At 37.9% G+C, this 17,276-nt stretch overlaps 1 protein-coding gene across 2 annotated transcripts; it reads left to right on the forward strand.

The window, feature by feature from the left end:
* Positions 1–5,307: 5,307 nt before the first annotated feature.
* spopla (speckle type BTB/POZ protein like a) lies at positions 5,308–16,352 on the forward strand. 2 transcript variants are annotated; one of them, XM_026145195.1, is made up of 12 exons: positions 5,308–5,734; positions 6,700–6,781; positions 8,988–9,105; positions 9,992–10,113; positions 10,480–10,631; positions 10,734–10,861; positions 11,850–12,027; positions 12,637–12,692; positions 12,810–12,932; positions 13,985–14,127; positions 14,231–14,284; positions 14,823–16,352. In XM_026145195.1, the coding sequence occupies exons 3-12, from the start codon at positions 9,028–9,030 to the stop codon at positions 14,965–14,967; spliced, it is 1,179 nt and encodes a 392-aa protein (XP_026000980.1). In that variant the 5' UTR covers positions 5,308–5,734; positions 6,700–6,781; positions 8,988–9,027; the 3' UTR covers positions 14,968–16,352. The 2 variants fall into 2 exon arrangements, with proteins under 2 accessions (XP_026000980.1, XP_026000979.1); XM_026145194.1 differs by having other exon boundaries at positions 5,308–5,527.
* Positions 16,353–17,276: the final 924 nt, after the last annotated feature.

The raw sequence follows: 17,276 nt of genomic DNA on the forward strand, positions 1-17,276 counted from the left end.
AGCTATCCAGGAGCAACAGGTGTAACCTGTCGTATTTAAACCTCTGTCAAGTTGATGCTAGAGAAGTGGGTGGTGTCAACCTCCCAAGATCTTAAGCCCTTAAGGAATATGTAGTGAATACTTGAAAGTCTGGCAGATGATTTAAGATCTCCAAATTAATTGAATTGATCCTGTAAGCAAAATGATCTACAGGTCACATATTTGTTTAATTTTTACCTGACACAAGCCACTCCAGCTACTTGAGCTCAAGAGGAGAAAAGGAAAGGAAAAGAAGTCTCAAAGAAACTCAAAAGTCAGTGAAGTGAGTTTTTTTTTTCCATATGAAAAAGTAAGTAATTTCTAACTTGGGATAAATAAATTATTCTGTAGTCTTTTTTTTTTTTAGTATAATGACTATAAAACAAAATACAAAACATCCTCACAGAATATTTGTTTAGCAGAAGGTGGAAGAGTTGAAAACTACTACACAAGTAAGTTTCTCAAGGTCTAATGATCTGTTTGATCAACTACTAGATTTCACTTTCCATCCAATGATTATTTGAATTTTTATTACATAGATTAAAATCAAATTAGAAGAAACGCTGGATCCTCGGGCTTTTCTACAATCTCCATTGTTCAGTATTATGACTATTTCCAAAGCAGTCTGGAAAAAAAGTATGTGACTAATGTCAAAATCAATTTTTCTCTCGCCGCCATGTTCTGATAAGGTCACTGGGACTCATCTTGGCACTGTAGCTCTTTTTTCTCCTGCTCATAAGTTCTGTCTATATCAGTCTCCATCACTCAAAGCACTGAATACTTGTCAGTAATAATATCAGTGATAACTTGAATTTTTTTTTAATTAGAAAAGTACTTGAGATTGGCAGTAGAGGACTGCTACAGTCATTGTTCAAGGGTACATTATTGCAGAGGCCTATTCATACATGATCAATACAGCAGATATGACAGAGATTAAACAGAGATTCATCTCAACGAGCCAAGAATATGATCGATATTACTTATTTTCTTTATTTAAACAAGCAAAAATACTGAAAACAACCTAATTTACAATTTACATGATATATCTTTTGCAGAATGTCTATAGAATAGGAATCATCCTGTTCTAACTTTGAGTCAGAGCGCACAACGGCTTTGGAGCTAGCATTAGCAGGTGGATAGTACCTTGGGTGAGTTTCAACAAATGCCATACATAAACTACTAAGCGACACATAGAAAATATGAAAAGCAATCTGAAGAAATAAGCTTTTATTTATTTATTTACTTGTAAATGAAAATTTTAATGCACCAAGTGTATGTACTGTGCACCATACACACTAATGAAAAGCCGGGGCTGTTAAAAGTCTAACAGACTAATACAATGAAATGATTATTCTTGAGCCGTCCTATTCTTGAATTGTTAGATTATGTTGCCTGTGGTCACGTTCAGTAAAGCCTGTTTCCCTGCCCTTAAATTAAACTGATTTAAATGCTCGATAAGCATCGCCTCTTCAGCTGTGATCTTATCATCCATCCCTTCCACTTCAAAATGGGTCAGTGTATCATCGCTGTGATATTAAAGGCATTTGATGTGGGCTGCAAAATGTGACATTTCACTGCTGTGTTTACAGTATATTTGACTAAAACCCAACCGGCTCAGATATTTGGGTGTTTTTGTCATTATATGGTGCAAACATTCAAAAACTGTAACATATTTACTTGTGAATCGAGACTAGTGCAAGAAGGCCACTTATTGCTCATTCTGTACAATAGTGTCCATCCATCTGAAAGGGAATTAGTTATCACGGGCCTGCAGGGAGCCTTAACAGAGTTTTGTTTCAGAGAATGGCATACCAGAAGCTGCTTTGTGTTTGCTAAATGAGCAACATCAGAAGTAGAAAGAAGAAACAATGAGAAGACGCAGTGGGAAGTTTCATCTGTAGTGTAAATACATTAGATTTCTTTATTTGAATGGGTTTTTCCCCCCAGTTTTTTCTCCAGCCTGTGATGTTATAGCCTAACACACACGTTGTTTGCAGGTGGTCTCGTGTTTCATGTGATTTAATACATTAATTCTCCTCCTTCGGAATACAGTTCTTAAAGAAAAAAAATCCCACATGGACCTAACTTATACCATGAATCTGAATACATCCCTGTGTAAAATCAGTAAAATGCTGAAATAAAAACTTCCACATCAGTGTGGTAGTTAGTACAGTATTATACAGAAATCTGTTTACTCTCACGACAGAAGTAAAAGTGATTACACATGTTATTTCTCCTTAAGACTAACCATATGAACAGCCAGCCTTTTTAATTTTAGTTTGTGATGCTCATTTTGCACATTTTTGATAACTGACTGACAGTGTTGGGGAGTAACGGAATACATGTATTTAAAATACAAAATATGAGTAACTCTATTCCGTTACAGTTACCGTTTAAAAGGTGGTATTTAGAATACAGTTACTTTGTTGAAATAAATGGATTACACAGAGGTATTTTCCTGTTTCATATTGTGGCGGGTCAGGACTGTTTGGGTTTTGTTTGACAGCTATGTTCTGTTGTTCCAGGCTGCAGGTTACGGTTGGTTACAGGGTGACGCCCTCACTCTGCAATAGTGTGTTTCATGCGGGAGAGAGCGCCTTGTTGTTGTTGTTGTTGTTGTGCTAAGCTAATAGGCAGAATGCTACAGGGGTAGCTCTAAAGAATGTAGCATCATGGTCAGTGTAGTCTGTGCTGCAGGGAGAATGGACTACACGTGTCGATCGTGGATCAAGAGTTGGGAGTTGCCTTGTTATCGGAAGGTTGCTGGTTTAAGCCCTGGCTTGGACAGTCTCGGTCGTTGTGTCCTTGTGCAAGACACTTCACCCGTTGTCTACTGGTGGAGGTCAGAGGGCCCGGTGGCGCCAGTGTCCGGCAGCCTCGCCTCTGTCAGTGCGCCCCAGGGTGGCTGTGGCTACAATGTAGCTTGCCATCACCAGTGTGTGAATGGATGGCTGGTTGTGTCAAGCGCTTTGGGGTCCTTAGGGACTAGTAAAGCGCTATCCGGTTGTTCAGTGATGACGCGACGAATCCTACTTCCGGGTCTAAAGTAGTCTGCGTTTAATATGGCTTTTGTGTTGTTAACATGTTTAATGTTATGTATTTTCTTCTATTTGATCTCAAAAAGCTCCTAAAACAATCAGTGATCCCTGTTGACCTCCCTCGGCTTTTATTACCGCTAATCATTTATTTAAGCTCAGTTTTTAAAACCTTAGGATGTAACTACAGCCCAGCCCATGCAGCAGCCCATGAATGACTAACCTCGTATTGTGGATGGATTATCTCAGTTGTTCTCCTGGCTGAAGTTTGGTCCTTTTACAGCATCCTGCCATGCGATTACATTTGTTCCTGACCACCGAGAACACTCACGTTAACTTTTATCGAGTGGAAAAAAAGTTAGCTTGTTTATATTGTGCTAACATAGCTGTGTCGCTAGCGGTCACGTAGCACATCATTATATACCAGCTAGCCCAACTTCAGTAACCCTACAAACTTCACTGCTGTTTAGTTTTCTGTCTTCATTTATGCTGGAAGTGATAACAGAGCTGTACGTTCCAAAACCCCGCACTCAGGACATGCTATATTGTATTTAGATAGAAGCTAGCGAGCTAACTCCCTGCTAACTTCTAACTCCATTAAATGTCATAAATTCCGTTTTCATGGATGCCTGGATGTTAAACTCAATTGTTACACCTGGTAGAGCAGAACGCTGATCATTTTATTAAAGATGAAAGACTTAGACAGTTTTTCAACTCTCAGTAATGCCATAGTGATGGTTTGATATATGGACCTGCAGCGGAGTTTAGGTCCAGACACGGCTAGTGACGTCCGACTGAACAATCGGTCATTTACCATGTGTCCGTGAGCGCGAGGAGGGAGTTGTCACCCTCCAGAAACAGGAGCTGGAAGCATGTAAATATAATAATAACCACTGCAGCCAAAAAGAGTGCCTGACAAGCCCAGTTGTAAGTAAGCTATTAATACTCGACTGTACACTGTGTTCGTGTTTTCCTCTAAAACAATAAGCTCCGTTGGAGCAGCCTTTCAACTGCTAGCAAAGTTGACCCAGACAACAAAGTAAAGCTAGTTTTCAGCTACAAACCGGACATATTAGCCAGAGGTCCCTTTACTACGGTTCGGAGCCGCAGACCTTCAGTAACAGTAATCACACAGCAATAGTACATTTATGTAGTTGTAAAAAGCATGATAATATATTAAGTAATCCAAAGTATTCAGAATACATTACTTTCATTGAGTAACGTAACGGAATACGTTACAAAACAATACATTTTGGCGCATGTAATCTGTAGTGGAATACATTTTAAAAGTAACCTTCCCAACACTGCTGGCTGAGCATTATGCTGCTGAACTTTAGCTGACACATCATTAGAATAGTAGCTTGGGGGTATAAGAGAAACCATATTACTTGCAGGGCCATACTTCTTGTATTGCTCTTGGTCAGGACCATTACCACCTGGGAAGGACCACTACAGTGCTGATTGAATAGTGATAGCAATCTCATTAAGAGCTGGCGTTATCAATGCAAGTTAAAATATCAGCTAAGTTTCTTCTTAGCTTCTTCAGACTGGATCTCATGATATCTAAAGCTAAGAAGAAACTTTCCAACACAGAGTCACAGAGGTGCTTTTAAAGGGGAAAAGAGAGAGAGGGGGGGGGGGGGGTGTTTAAGTTTAAACTACTCATTTATTTGTACTGCAATGTACTTAATTTTGTTGTAAGGCAATGTGTATATTCTCACCAGCAAAAATGAAATAACCCTAAAAAGATGTGAGAACCTGTAGGTAAATGTATAAATATATGAGTGCACAATCCTTTCCCAAAGTTACCAAGTCAAGTCAATTGATTCATATGTAAAAAAAAATTTAAACAACACTTGCTGGCTAATAGGGTTTTACAGGCACACACTTGTAATCCAGGTCTCAAGAACCCAATTACAAACATGGAACTTACAAGTTACTTGATCTAAAATAAGTATTATAAGTCCACGTGGATGCTGATGAGGTACTATACTATCCAGTGTCTCAAAATGGCAAAGATTCACACTTATGTGTGTGTGTATTTGTGTATGTTTGTAATCCTATTGCCTGAATAGCCTAATCAATAGGTCTATCTAGTCTCCAGAGTAACCACTGCTATTTTCAGTTTTTAAGATCAAAGTTTAGCTGAAAGGGGAACATTATTATTATTATTATTATTATTATTATTAGCAGTAGTAGTATTATTAGTATTATTATAGTTGAGATGGAGGAAGACATGATCAGTCTGTGGACATTATCCAAATTTCGCGCCTGCGCAGTAGCTATATTTTCTAGCCATTCAAGCTACCCCAGCCAGCTAGACAAATGTAAGCTAGCAGAGATATAAATTAGACAAAGAAACCTTGTAAAGAGACTGAATGAAAAAGAGTTCAAAGTGACGGACCGTGAAAGGAGCAGGTGTAATACAAAGCTTTATGCGTTATTCGATATATGTGGGAGTATGAAATTGAGAGGTACGCAGTCACCACGTCTTTTTAAACTTTTTTGCCAGCAGCCAGTGTAGAGATTAGCTAGCTAGCCGCTAGTTAGCCGATGTTGTTTTCCCACCAGCAGGCTGAACCAAAGCGCTTCGTTAGGTAGCATCCTGTCTCAGCGAAGGCCCTTTTGTTTCACGCCGGCTAATGCTGGGTCTAAACAACACGGCACGGAATCAACTTGAGGTATCTTTAGTTATTTTGTGTCGCAGATGAGAAGTAATACAACTGATCTAAGTGTGCTGGGAAACATGCGAACAGATTTATTGCTAACATGTTGTGTGCTAGCTGATGACTATTCGCCGTATTTGCGGTCTGCTAAAGTGAAGTTAAGCTTGCTAATGAAAAGGTTAGCTACATACATATTGAACATAAAATCGATAAATATCTAAAATATGATGCTTCCCCTTTTATTACTGTTCTTATTTGAGCAAGTTTGTTGTTAAATGACGACATATGGTGAAGCGGCGTAAATGATGGTCTGGAAATTTGTATTGATACTTTAGCTAACATTGAGCTGTTGCTTTATTTGCTATTTATTTTTTTAATGTTTTTCATACAAACTTACTGTTAGTCACACTTGTTTACATCTGGAAAACCGTATTGGGTAATGTAAGTTGTGAGGCTCAATACAACTCCTGCGGTGTAACTTTTAGCTAATGCAATCCAGCTAGTTGAATGTTAGTCCGCATAGCATCATCTGTGTTGTGTTACAGGCGAGGTAGCACAACTCCAGGTAATGTGTTGGCCAAAGAAAGTTGCAGGTGAATCTTAAGTTTAACACACGGACCTATCAGCCGAGCAGCCACCTAAAGGATGTGGCGAGCGATAAATTGTCCTAAATTATCGTTAACGTTTAGCAAAATACTACAAACCTAAATTACTCATCCGGATAACCAGTATGTTGTCGTGAGTGCTGCACTCAGTTTTTAATAACGTGGCATTCACGACTGATTTTTATTTATTTATTTAAGCAATCACTTTCCTGTGGTTCAATTTGACTTTTTGGGGGGGATAAATGTGACGGGTTTGTTATGAGCATTTTCTTCATTTCTAGATGCTTCTGTAGCATGGGGGCTCTGCAGTTACTACTAGATAGGTTGAACAGCTCTATATTCAAGGCCTAATATTTGTTTCCTTTTTTTTTCTAGTATGTAACATCAGGATAAGGTCATGAAGGATCCAGTGATAACCTAAAAACATCCATCTGTGTACATTTCAACCATTCAAGAGGTGATTATAAGGAGTTGGTTCTTGCTCTTTAGGGCACTAGGCTCAGATGTGTGCAGACTTGATTGTGTAGATTCAGTTTGACTACTCAAAGCACTGATACAAGGCTTTATACTGGAAACCGCACATACACATTAGCATGAGTGAGCGCTATAGCTTGCAAATTATATCACAATATTTCTAGGAAATTTGCCATAGCGATAATTCTGACATTACAGAGAAGGTAAAAAAATACTGAAAGATGTTTAAATGATGCTTGCAGGCAGCAGCATTTATAAGTGCAAGTAAATGATGAGCATTTTCCATTCTGCTTTTCCAGTGAGCTACTGTCACTGATGACATACTTCCTAATTTAAAACAATGCAGCGTTTATAGTGCAATAGTAGTGACAGTATGATTTAGCTGTAAGCAAACAAGTTGTTCGGTAGTGTTTTTCCTGAAAATTTTAACAATAACTACAGTGACATAAACTCATAGCTGTACAATACTGTACAGAATAAAGGAGAAAATCTTCCACCTAGGATGTTGCATCTTGGGTCCAGCTTTTATTTATTTCTTTATTACATGGTTCCACCATGTAAGCGCGTCAGTGATTTCCATCCACCGTTTGCCCTTGCTGTCATATGGAGCGCAAGCAGAAAGTCTTCCTGTGATGCTTGGTGGAGTCATTTGTTTTCTTTTGAGTCGGAAATCGTCAGCGCCTGCTGTCTCGTCCTTCTTAGCCTGGTTGTACTTGCAGTGTGTTTTTATTTATTTATTTGTTTTTTTTTGTTTTTTTTTTTTATCTCAGAAGGTAAAATATGTTTGCTATTTCCACCTGTAGCAGGAACAGTTTTCTTGGAAATTTTTAAAAGTTCTGTTCTTATTTGGAAATTGTGGAAGTAGCTCCATTTTTTAGGTACCAAAGTAACAGAGTAGGGAGTGTAAATGTATAGCATTGATATAGCAATCATATCACGATATATTTTTATAGAGACATAGAAAGAAGTCTCATCGGAGTCTACAATAATCCAAAACAGTTTCAGTCATACTGTGTCTACAGCAAATTCACTGACCGCTGGTTTTTATTTAACGAAATGTTTTCTTTAGGTGATAAAACTACATAATGTATGATCGTGTGCTATGGTTAAGCAAAGTCATAACACACACAGAGGAGTACAAGAACATTTTTAGGTAAAACATTTATGCATTTAAGATTAAGTTTACATTATTAGTATAATGTATTATAAAACATGGAAATGGCGACATCAGCTTGCCCTTTGACACTGGATATTGTCTCAGAATTGGAACACTTTTGGGCTCAAATTAAATATTGGAAATTAAAGAAATTTTACTTAATTTTTTTATGTAGCACATGGTAGGAGGGAGGTACAAAAGATGATTAATGCTAGGGATGTTTGCCAATTGTCTAAAAACATGACCAGTTTCATCATTTTTAATAGAAATTTACTCCAAGAAAGTGTGATAAGGATCACAGGGCTTTAGAGACTTTTGAACTTACTGCAAGAAAATATGAACTTAAATGATCTTACGTTAGGAGAAAAATAAAAATAAAACTGTGTGATCCAGCTCTGATAAATATGAGCAGTTATATGTAGGTTTTGGTATATTGCTGTCATAAACATGCACTGAATAAGTGAAATAAAAATGGCATTTGTATCTTGCCATTGTTATAAAAATAGTATGGAGCACTTGTTTTTTTTTTTTTAAATTTTATTTTATTTTTTTCAGAAATTTGTGGAGAGGCATGTCTTGTAGGTGTCCAAACATTAGACATACAGTTCGGACGAACTATAAATCCTGCTTCAATTCCTGTTTTGAACAGCCAACATTGTTTTGACCCTTTTTTTGCCAGCCACAACTGCTGAAAGATAACCTTTTGATTTATTTAGTTATGTAATATTGGCTGTTTTCATTGAAGCTTTTCTTTTTTTTCTTGCTGTAATCATATTTGTAATAAATCACGCTGACTATAGCTTTACTCAAACTTTGGAGATGTGCTTTTAGGGTGACTGGCTGTCAAGTTATGGTACTTTTTACATAAAGGAAAAGTACAGAGAATACAGTTAACTGTACATGAGGATGGTTTCATTTTCATTTTGTTTACTCATGTTTCAAATGTGTTTCCAGGCTGATTCATGAAAGCTAAACTTTATGCTGTTTAATTCTCGAGAAATACTCGTTGTTTATTGTTTTCTTGTAATGTTAGTGCTTTAAGGACGCAAGTGAGTGGTACCACAGAGCCAGCGATGTCACGGGTTCCCACTCCTCCTCCTCCTGGGGAGATGTCAAGTGGACCTGTGGCAGAGAGCTGGTGTTACACACAGGTATGGTCACAACAGTACTCTTTTTGTTCTTTTCTGCACCTATTAATGATAGAACTATTTTTATTTTTTATATAATTGTATTTAAAGTGGCAATCTCATACACATGTAATTACTGGTAGTAATGAAAAATAAAGGTAAATATAATACTACAGGTCACCAAATTCTGGGGGCAATAAAGAAAAATATTGACTCCCCCCCCCCTTCCTAAATGCTGCACATAGCTGAGTCTGAATAGCAGGGCTGTAGCCTGACACCTGCAGCTCCTCATCTAACTGGCTACACCCACTTTTTGCATTTGATAATAAAAGTCAATTCATCTCTTGCACACAGTGTGAAGCTGTAGCAGTAAGAACGGCTTATTTTACATTTGGGGTAACTTAATACAGCGTTTTACTCCCAAGTATGTTGTCAGAGACACAGTATTTCTAATATTATAAACATGCATATAAATATTTTGGTACTTTAATAAGCAAATTGCAGAGTAAATCATTATCAGGTTATCTCATTATAAATAGGCAGTGACCCTACAGGCATTAGAAAAATGAAAGCTTCTTGGTTGCCACTTTAAATGCAGATTTTTTTTTTAATGTTAGTTTTAAAATCATATTTTCCTGTATTTTATTCTCCTAAGAATATTATTACTGAGGTCGGGGGTGGCACAGCTGTTAAATATCAACAGTAATCCAGCATACAAAAGATTACACCATACAACAGGAGCTAAATTGAATTTGGTCTTCATTAATGTTACAATTTTACATCTTTTGGGATGTTTTTTTTCTCTCTCCCCATAGTGACACTTTCCAAGTGATCAGAATTTACTGTGGGAGTATGTTAAGTTTCACATTAGGGGTCTGATGGGTCTGTATGTGTCTTATTCTTGTTCAAGGTCAAAGTTGTGAAGTTTTCCTACATGTGGACCATAAACAACTTTAGCTTTTGCAGAGAGGAAATGGGAGAAGTGTTGAAGAGCTCAACTTTCTCTTCTGGCCCTAATGACAAAATGAAATGGTTAGTACTCAAGATAAACCTTTTACTGCTGCTAGATGTTTGTTGTTTTTTCTTCTTCCCTTTAGTTTCTGTGGCCATGAAAATCACTGATGTGTTGAATAGCTTTTAGAGTTTTGGAAATGTAAACATGGTTTAGCTTTTTACTATTTATATCAAATTTTTTGCCTGATTGAGTTCCTAGAATTTTCTAGAACAAACCAGAATGTCAATAAAAAGTATATTTGTTTTCAGTATGTGAACTCTGCACATAGGTGATAATTACACACAGCTGCTCAGAAACATGAAAATTGCGCCTAAGGGCGCGTCGCAGTACTGTTTTAAGTTTGTATGATAACTGACGTGCAGTGTTATCTGTTCGCTTGGCAGGTGTCTGCGAGTCAATCCAAAGGGACTTGATGATGAAAGCAAAGATTATTTGTCATTGTATTTACTTCTTGTTAGCTGTCCAAAAAGTGAAGTCAGAGCAAAGTTCAAATTTTCTTTGTTGAATGCTAAACGAGAGGAGACAAAAGCAATGGGTGAGTGCAGGATTTTGAGTGTTTTTTGGGTTCCTTTTCATTCCCTACTTGTAAAAGCTATAACAAGACTGCAATTTTGTTTTTTTTTCCTCTTGGTTGCAGAAAGCCAAAGAGCATATAGATTTGTCCAAGGCAAAGACTGGGGCTTCAAAAAATTTATACGGAGAGATTTCCTCCTTGATGAAGCCAATGGACTTTTACCAGATGACAAGCTCACCCTGTTCTGTGAGGTAATCTTTCCTTTTATTCTTCAAATTAAAGTGCTACCATTTTGTCTTTTTTGGTCATTATATTTAGCAACATTACAAATGACATGAACCACAATTTCTCTACTCGATTGCAGTCAAAAGTTCTATCGATTGTAAAAATTGTAAGCGATTAAATTCATATTGGGTTCTTTCCACTAACATTTGGCTAGTGGAAAGAACCTGGTTGTCTTCTCTTTTTTTTTTTTTTTTTTTTTTTTTTGTACCAGTTGTTGTGTTATATATGGCTTTATAAAGTATTCATTTGTTATGTTAAATTTTAAATGAAGTCTTCAACATTAGACCACTCTTATATGAACTTAATTACACCCATGTTGCGACCTTTTAATGGATTAGAGCTCTTGACATGACCACATTACACCTGAGTGCATGCTGTGGTGCAACTTATTGTTAGGATTTGCTTCAAATGACATTGAACTGTTGGCAAAAGAAATGCTTCCCCCATCACACATCATTTGTGTTGGATCTTGTTTTCTGAAATAATTGAATTTGGTGTGTCAAGAAGAATGAACATCTACTGAAATCTTCTTTCAAGGGACAAGTTAAGTGAGGTGGCAGTGAATTTTCATGTACGTGCAATTGAGTTAGTATTGCTAGGATTACAATTTGCCAGCCGGCGTTTCCAGAAGGATTAAACAGTTTCAGAGAAATTGCCACTTTGATAAATAAATTGCATTCAAATTAAAGACAAACTGTCTCTTCCCATCAATTAGGGATGTCAGCAAAGTTAATTAATTTTGGATTTAAGTGGTTGTATGTTTTCAAGCATTTTGCCATCCTAATTGTAGGTTCCCTAGTCTGGATAATACACACTAAAAAAGAAAGAAATCAAACACATATTGGCTGCTAAATGTTTGCTACATATTTGCTGCTGGATTTGTTAGCATGTTTTGACTTGATACAACAGCTTTAGTTTGTTTGTTTTTTGTTTTTTTTTCTCTCTGCTATACAGGTTAGTGTTGTCCAGGATTCTGTTAACATTTCAGGCCAGTCTAACATGAACATGCTGAAGGTACCAGAGTGTCAGCTGTCTGATGACCTCGGGAACCTGTGGGAGTGTTCACGCTTCACAGACTGCAGCCTCTATGTGGGAGGGCAGGAGTTCAAAGCCCACAAATCCATCCTTGCAGGTAAGACCTCCCTGGCCTCCACAACTTAAGTTTGTAACAACTCAGAGAAAAGCCCTCAAAATGGGCCAAGACAGACACATCTGTGCCGCCTCTGAACAGCTTCTGTGGAGAGCTATAAGTACCTCGAAAGACTACGAGCAGTCTGTGTTCATGGCTTGATTTGTAGCGGCCTACTTCTGCAGTGGGTGCTAATCCACACCACTACCCCTGCTTGGCCCTGCTTGACCCAGATGACTGTAAGATTCAGGAGATTGAGAGGCTGGCTCTGCTCCCTAGTTCATCTTCATTAGACATGGTGGAAGCCTCAGTGCTCAAAGAGGAAGTGCTAACAAAGTGGCAGCAATATAAATTTTGCAGCATTTTATTTTAATAGTATAGATATTTGTGGACTTTTTACATCTGTCTTCTAAGATCTTAGTAATTTATGTGCTGTTTCCTTATGTGACATTGATGCTTATATGCCTGGATGAATTAAGACATTTTTATTTGCTTTGCTAATGTGCTCAATATTGTTGACGAGTCATTGGTAAATGTCAAAAGTGTATATTTTTTAATATATATTTTTATGCTTTTTTTTTTTCTTTTTTTTTTTTTTTTTTTTTTTTGCAGCGAGGTCACCAGTTTTTAATGCTATGTTTGAACATGAAATGGAGGAGAGTAAAAAGGTAGGAGTAAAACTTTAATTGTCACATCCTCAGCAAATCCTTTCAGTACTGTTATTGCTTTTGTGTATATATACATACTAGGTTCTGTGCACTAAAGAAAGCCGTCTAAATTTGCAGAACCGTGTTGACATCAGTGATGTGGATCCTGATGTCTTTAAGGAAATGATGGGCTTCATCTATACAGGCAAAGCGCCAAATTTGGAGAAAATGGCAGACAATTTGCTGGCAGCTGCAGATAAAGTAAGTGCCCAGTGAGATTATGCTTTTATTTGACCAGACATCTACTGCCAGTTTCTCTTGTAAAAGTAGAAAATTAACCTTATAGTCTTATGGTCTTGCTTTGTATTGTATTCAGTTACTAACTCACTAGTAACTTAAAGAGTGAAACTGTAAAGCTGAAATGGTAATTGTATGCAGTATTGTCATGGACAGTAGTGTACCTTGTGAGCGTTTGAAGCCTCCAGCTGTTCAGTGAATGGAATATGCAACACTATATGTAAGTCAATGAGGCTTAAGGGCTAATGCGGTCAGTTCTGTAATTATGTAGCTGTTAGCCGTCGTAGTCTGTATTTTTTACCTTTATTTATTTATGTATTTATGGGGGGGGGATGTGCTCATCCACAGTGTGTGCTTCCAAACACATACTTGTAGGCAGCTTTTCAAACTTTAAAGGGCTGATTTAACTAAGGTTGCTGATATGGTGATGTGGTTTCTCTTCTGTGTTGAGACTGATTTGTCTAATATTTTCATCTAGGGCTGTTATTGTGTAGCTGGAAAAGGATAAACTGTTAGAAGAATCAAAACTGTACTGAGTGAGCTTTCTGTCATTCCCGTAAACATCCGTTCTCAACATGTTTAATGGTTCCTTTATTGTAATCACCTCTAATGGTAAAGCATCTCCAAGTATGAGGACATAGAGTTTTTGCACACTTGTACTGTAAACACAACACAAATTTCTTCATTCTCCCTTACATAACTCATAAGTTTAAACTGGATGTAAACTGCAACTCTACTGGTCGACAGAGGCATAGAACTGCAAGGTAGTGCTTTTAGTTTTCTTTAAAATGCTTATTAGAGAGCCTTCTGCTTCAGCATTTTGGATCCTCGTCATTTTTTCTCCATTTCTATTAGGATTGCTGAGTCATCCATTCCAGTAAATGATTGCATCCGTAGCCTTAATGTGCATTTGCACTAACTGTGATAAAACCGTAAGTCACCGGCATTTATTTAACGTGTAGACTATAATCGCTGCTCTCTGTGTTCCCCCCCTCGTTCCATCACCTCCACCCCAGTATGCTCTTGAGCGTTTAAAGGTTATGTGTGAAGAGGCCTTGTGCAACAGCCTTTCAGTGGAGAATGTGGCCGACACCCTCATCCTGGCTGACTTGCACAGTGCCGAGCAGCTCAAAGCACAAGCCATAGATTTTATCAACAGGCAAGTATCGCAAAAAAGAAAAAAAAAACCTCCAGTGATAAATTCCTGCTGCCATTTCTGTTTACCAGCCCTGAATGCTTACCTTTTTATCTCCTTGCCATAGGTGCAGTGTCCTGAGACAGCTGGGCTGTAAAGATGGAAAGAACTGGAATAGCAAGTATGTAATTAGCTGATATATGTGACACAAGATTAATACCACACTCTTATCTCTTTCCCCAACCAGATGCATTAGAATTCATTGTTTTAGCCCAGGTAGACAGAGTGCTATTTGCCTTTTCAGTTTGAAGCTCCATATCTTTGTATCCAAGTTATTAATAGACTCATTCCTGGATAAACCCTGGAAATGGAATATTTGTAGAATTTTAAAAAGAATGCAGGTGGTTGCCGTGGGAAGATTTTTTTTTTTTCTTACTTCTCTTCCAGATGATGTAGTGCAGTGTTACAGGACACCTTGAAATATTAAGCTTATTTCTCTCTGTTGTATTCACAGCGCGACGCATTCCACCGCTCTATTAATTTTAGTTTATGCATGTGTGCGGAAAGCACTAATGGCCCTTTTTCAAGTTTAGCATACAACTCACAAATCAAATCCCACTTATTTGCTTTGTCATTACAATCTCATTTATGTTTATTGGTTTTTAATGTGCAGATTATCATGTCTGAGTATCTGACTTCATTTTTGCATGTGCTTACAGTCATGCTACAGATATAATGGAGACTGCAGGCTGGAAGTCAATGATCCAGTCCCATCCTCACTTGGTAGCCGAAGCCTTTCGTGCCCTGGCTTCAGCACAGTGCCCACCCTTCGGTCTTCCCAGGAAGCGCCTAAAACAGTCTTGACTGCCCGACTGTGTCCCAGGACTTTACTGGAGGTGTGAAGCATGGGTTTACAAAAAAGAAGGACTAGCAAGGATACCACTCTTTATTTCCACCAAAACTGAACACACTTGAATAAAGAAGAGTGGGGCTTTCTGGCCAGGGATGTGGGGGAGGCTGGCACGTGGAAGACTGACATCAATTGACTGGGGGGAGGAAAAAAAAAATTGGTTCACTCGGTGTTGCTTGCTTGCTTTGCTGCCCGAACTGAATTCTGTTCAGACTGGGTAGCAAGTCAAGCTCTCTGCTACAGTTTTATTTTTCCTGTAATTTTCAAAATGGCCTTAATATATCTGCCATTGCTCTGGAGCTGCTCTGGAGTACTTTGTCTATTTTACTCTGTGCCTGCCTTGTCACAAAGACCAGGCCTCCTCCAGGTTGCACTAGTTCCCATGAATAGTCATTTTGATATGGAGTTCTATAGGAACGTAACAAAGGTTTAACTAAATGGGAAATATTATATATTTGTAATGTTTAGCCCGTTTTGTGACTAGACATTAAAAAGCATGAACACTTTCAGTGCAAGGTCAGTTCTTTACACTTTTTAAAAGATGTGTATGCCCCATATTGATGGCACCATTTCTATGTAAATGACAGTTGAACCATCTTCAAAAGACCAATGTACAAGAAAGTGTGTCCTATTGCGTATTTGTGGGGGGAAATAGTGATCTGCCATTATGAAGACAGTGTCGATCCTTGTGAAACATGTAAGACAAAAGTGTCTGTACTTTGGCCCTAATATATTAAAACATTGGAAGTATATGGACATATTTACTCAGTCTCCCATTTGAATGACTTTTTCCAGATCATACGTCTGTGAACTGTTATAGATTCAATTTTGAGAATTTGTTTCTTTAGTATTGCCAACATGCAAATATTATATATTCTCAATATATTGTGGTTAACTAAAAGTGGAGAGACTAATGCATGGTCATGTTATTGTCAAAAGAAAGTGTCCAAGTACCAATTTTGTTTTAACCATTTTTTTTCTGCAATTATCTGACATATTTGTGCAGAATAAAATTAATTGAGTATGTGCAAAATCTTCCTCTAACATGCTTGGATATCTGTAGGATGCTGAGCATCACTTCTACTGGCAATGTTGTTCTGTGTTTGAATGAGGGGTTGTCATTTTTTATTCGGTCCGTCTTGTATGTTGTGGCGTGACAGACACTTCAGAGGATTTTGTAAATTACGAGTAGCATCATTTTTACATGATATTACTCATCATTCAGCGTCATGTTGAGATGTTGAAATGTTGGAAGCAAAAAAAAGAAAAAAACAAAAAGATGAAGTTGTTGTCTGCAAGAATGCCTGCATTAACCCATTAAAACATTTTCCAGCAGTCTGAAGTGGCCTAGGGTTTTTTTTTTTTTTGTTTGTTTGTTTTTTTTTTAATATGTTTTTAACTGGAGAATGTTGAGCTCATGAAGAGATTTCAGTCTAAGGAAGGATGGTTATTATCCACACCGTTTCTTTTAATGGTTGTACTAATGGGTGCAGGTATCAGGCTGGGGTGATTTTTTTTTTTTTTTTTTTTTTTTTTTTTTTTTTTGAGGGGTTCTCGTTTGGAAAAAAATAATAATTAGACAACAACACCACTGTGATAATCAAAAGAAAATGTGCTTTAACTGCATTAGCATAGTGCCATGTTAAATGTTGAACCTTTGTTCAGCACATAAAAGACGTGCTTCCCCCCCCCCCCCCCTATTTTATGTGTGAATGCTTGGCACAAGCCCTAATTAAAGTGAATGTGAGGCCGCTCTTTTCTGCTGGAAGAGAAGTCTTCATCAGCAGCTCGCTGATCCTCATCCGCCCCTCTCAGCACAGATCCCAGGAAAAGACCTGATACCATCTCTGCTTTAGGACGCCTCTCCAACCTTTTATCTTCCTCCTTCGCGTTCCTCTACTAACTTTAAAGCTTGAAAGAGAGAGATGCCTGCAGTGTCAAAATTGAATTTTTCCCTTATATTGATTGTCGGAAATAAGCGTTGAATGCTGAGAAGTGAAACGTATGTTAACATTCCTTGTAGTTTTCCAGGGGATTTGGGTGCATGCAGCAGGAAAGCGTAGTGTGACTTGATGCCTATAAGGAGTAGGTGCCTCACCCTGATCAGATAAGAGTAATGGAAGCGAATGAAAAGACCCCTGTCCCTGATGGCCACGGCAAAATGGATGTGCTCCCTGAGGTGTACCTCTGGTATCATCCACGCCTGTGGACACAGATTTATTGCCCATTAAAAAGCTACCCTGAAATGTACCTCTTAAAATTG

The sequence above is a fragment of the Astatotilapia calliptera genome, chromosome 16 (genome assembly GCF_900246225.1).
Source record: "Astatotilapia calliptera chromosome 16, fAstCal1.2, whole genome shotgun sequence".
In the NCBI taxonomy this organism is placed as follows: Eukaryota; Metazoa; Chordata; class Actinopteri; order Cichliformes; family Cichlidae; genus Astatotilapia; species Astatotilapia calliptera.